The sequence below is a fragment of the Branchiostoma belcheri genome, unplaced genomic scaffold, assembly GCF_001625305.1.
Source record: "Branchiostoma belcheri isolate BF01 breed outbred unplaced genomic scaffold, Haploidv18h27 scaffold938, whole genome shotgun sequence".
Lineage (NCBI taxonomy): Eukaryota > Metazoa > Chordata > Leptocardii > Amphioxiformes > Branchiostomatidae > Branchiostoma > Branchiostoma belcheri.
The window spans coordinates 5782-7857 of NW_017804618.1; the positions used below are offsets into that span (position 1 = coordinate 5782).

A 2076-nucleotide genomic window follows, 5' to 3' on the forward strand; every position below is an offset into this window, starting at 1 on the left:
TGTAACTCAAAAACAGGCAGGAGTCGAACTTCCACTATTTGTACCAAAAGAAACCTGACAAATTCAGCCTTGCAGTGGGGGTAAAGACTTGAGGTTTGGAATAAAAGTAAATGTGTTTTTAAGTGCTTGTTTCTAGTGGTTTCACCATAGAATTCCAATGGAAGCTTCATTCAGTGGTCCCTCCCCACCATCACACTCCCTCGTTCAGTCACGTGACCTGGGTGACCCTTGACACCCAGGTCACGTGACCCCTCTTATGAGCTGATAAAAGATGGGGGATGCCAGCTGAAAGTTTCTCAGATTGAACATTCGTCGTGCGTACTAGTTTAACTCTTTCATTTAACAAAATTTAGAGGTTTGTCATGGGCTTGTTCGAAGGATCCTGGGAACGAGACGCGGAAGTGTTGCCTTTGACCTAGCCTCTCGTGTGAACCTCGTGCAAGTAACTACTCGTGATTAAAATACGCACCATGTCCCGTTTATTGTGGGTCAGTCTTGTGGCAGTGTTGGCCGCTGTGGGGTTTGGTGTCTACTCTAACTACGATGGCTTCGATCCAGGTAAAATTCAACATACTATAGTCTTCTACTTTATAACGTTATATAAAGTCTTGCTACACAATCCTACCGCCCCCCTCCCCTGTATTGAATCAGATACGTGTTGGTAGTCACATAACGTGAATACGTCCATGGCAATGGGGGTGATTTTGATATCGATGAAGGAACACTGGCCACTAGTTCTGAACGACCTGCCAGACGTCTATAAGCGTTATTTAAAGCTATCTGGTGACTATGTCCCTACAGTACTTCTTGTCAGCGAGTTCCCCTCTACCATAGTTCATTCTCTGACAATACCTACCGAGCTCCAAGTTGGACTTTGGTTACTGGGTGAAAGTTTAATATGTTACTCAAAGGAACATGGTAGCTTGCTGGGCGTACACAATAGTTTCATCAGAATAAGAAATGCATCTTAGTGAGAAGTGATATTCTATGCAGATTCATTCGGGGGCAGGGGACGATCAACATGTTTGGCCACCTGAGTTACAGTCGGTCAATGGTTAAAGTCGGTCAATGGTTAAAGTCGGTCAATGGTTAAAGTCGGGCAATGGTTAAAGTCGGTCAATGGTTAAAGTCGGTCAATGGTTAAAGTCGGTCAATGGTTAAAGTCGATCAATGGTTAAAGTCGGTCAATGGTTAAAGTCGATCAATGGTTAAAGTCGGTCAATGGTTAAAGTCGGTCAATGGTTAAAGTCGATCAATGGTTAAAGTCGGTCAATGGTCAACGGTTTACAGGCGGCCAATTGTTACAGTCGACCAATGGTTAAAGTCGACCAACGGTTAAAGCCGACCAATTTTTAAAGACGGCCAATTGTTACAGGCAGCTAATATAGATTCCCTCTGTCCCCGATAATCTGCTTGGAGATTAAAGTAAGACAAAACGATTCCAGAGACAATACGAGGTGCAGCAGTCGTCATCACGGGCTGCAGTACCGGCATCGGCGAAGAGATGGCGTACCAGTACGCCCGGCTGGGAGCAAAGATCCTCATCACGGCCAGGAGGGAGAACAGGCTGAAGGAGGTGGGGCATTGGGAATTTGTTTAAGAGAAAATTAATCAAAATGGTTGATTAATCAAACAAGAAAATAACAGTACAGAGGATGAATTTTATCTTTTTGCACAAAGAACCATAATTACAACACATTACTTAAGACTTGAATTAAGACTTAGATTAAGACTTTTTTAAAATCAGAGTAGCCTGGAAGATAACATTAAAAATAAAGGGTACACCAATAATTCAAATCATCATATCCAAAAATACGCACAGAATCTCTACAAGACAACTGTAAGTTTGAACAAATATTTCCATTTCAGATGGAAATCAATTAGAAAAAAAATTAAGACACACTTACAGCAAACTCAATTTGTACGGAAATTGTACATTATGGCAAATATGAATATCAGTCAACAATCAAATCTATGAATAAGAATATGACAATCAAATCTACGAATAACAAAATCAATAGATACATAAGATACGCAGTTTTTACGTATCTTATGTATCTATTGAAAACACGAGTC

At 41.1% G+C, this 2076-nt stretch overlaps 1 protein-coding gene across 1 annotated transcript; it reads left to right on the forward strand.

Moving 5' to 3' along the window:
- Positions 1–266: 266 nt before the first annotated feature.
- Positions 267–1615, forward strand: LOC109461528 (hydroxysteroid 11-beta-dehydrogenase 1-like protein). Its single transcript, XM_019757908.1, has 2 exons — positions 267–558; positions 1446–1615. The coding sequence occupies exons 1-2, from the start codon at positions 471–473 to the stop codon at positions 1598–1600; spliced, it is 243 nt and encodes an 80-aa protein (XP_019613467.1). The 5' UTR covers positions 267–470; the 3' UTR covers positions 1601–1615.
- Positions 1616–2076: the final 461 nt, after the last annotated feature.

Excerpts from the sequence above, each read along its gene's own strand:
- LOC109461528 (XM_019757908.1), top strand. The coding sequence starts at position 471 with ATGTCCCGTTTATTGTGGGTCAGTCTTGTGGCAGTGTTGGCCGCTGTG. Across the intron at positions 559-1,445 it reads CTACGATGGCTTCGATCCAG|AGACAATACGAGGTGCAGCA; the intron begins GTAAAATTCAAC and ends AAACGATTCCAG.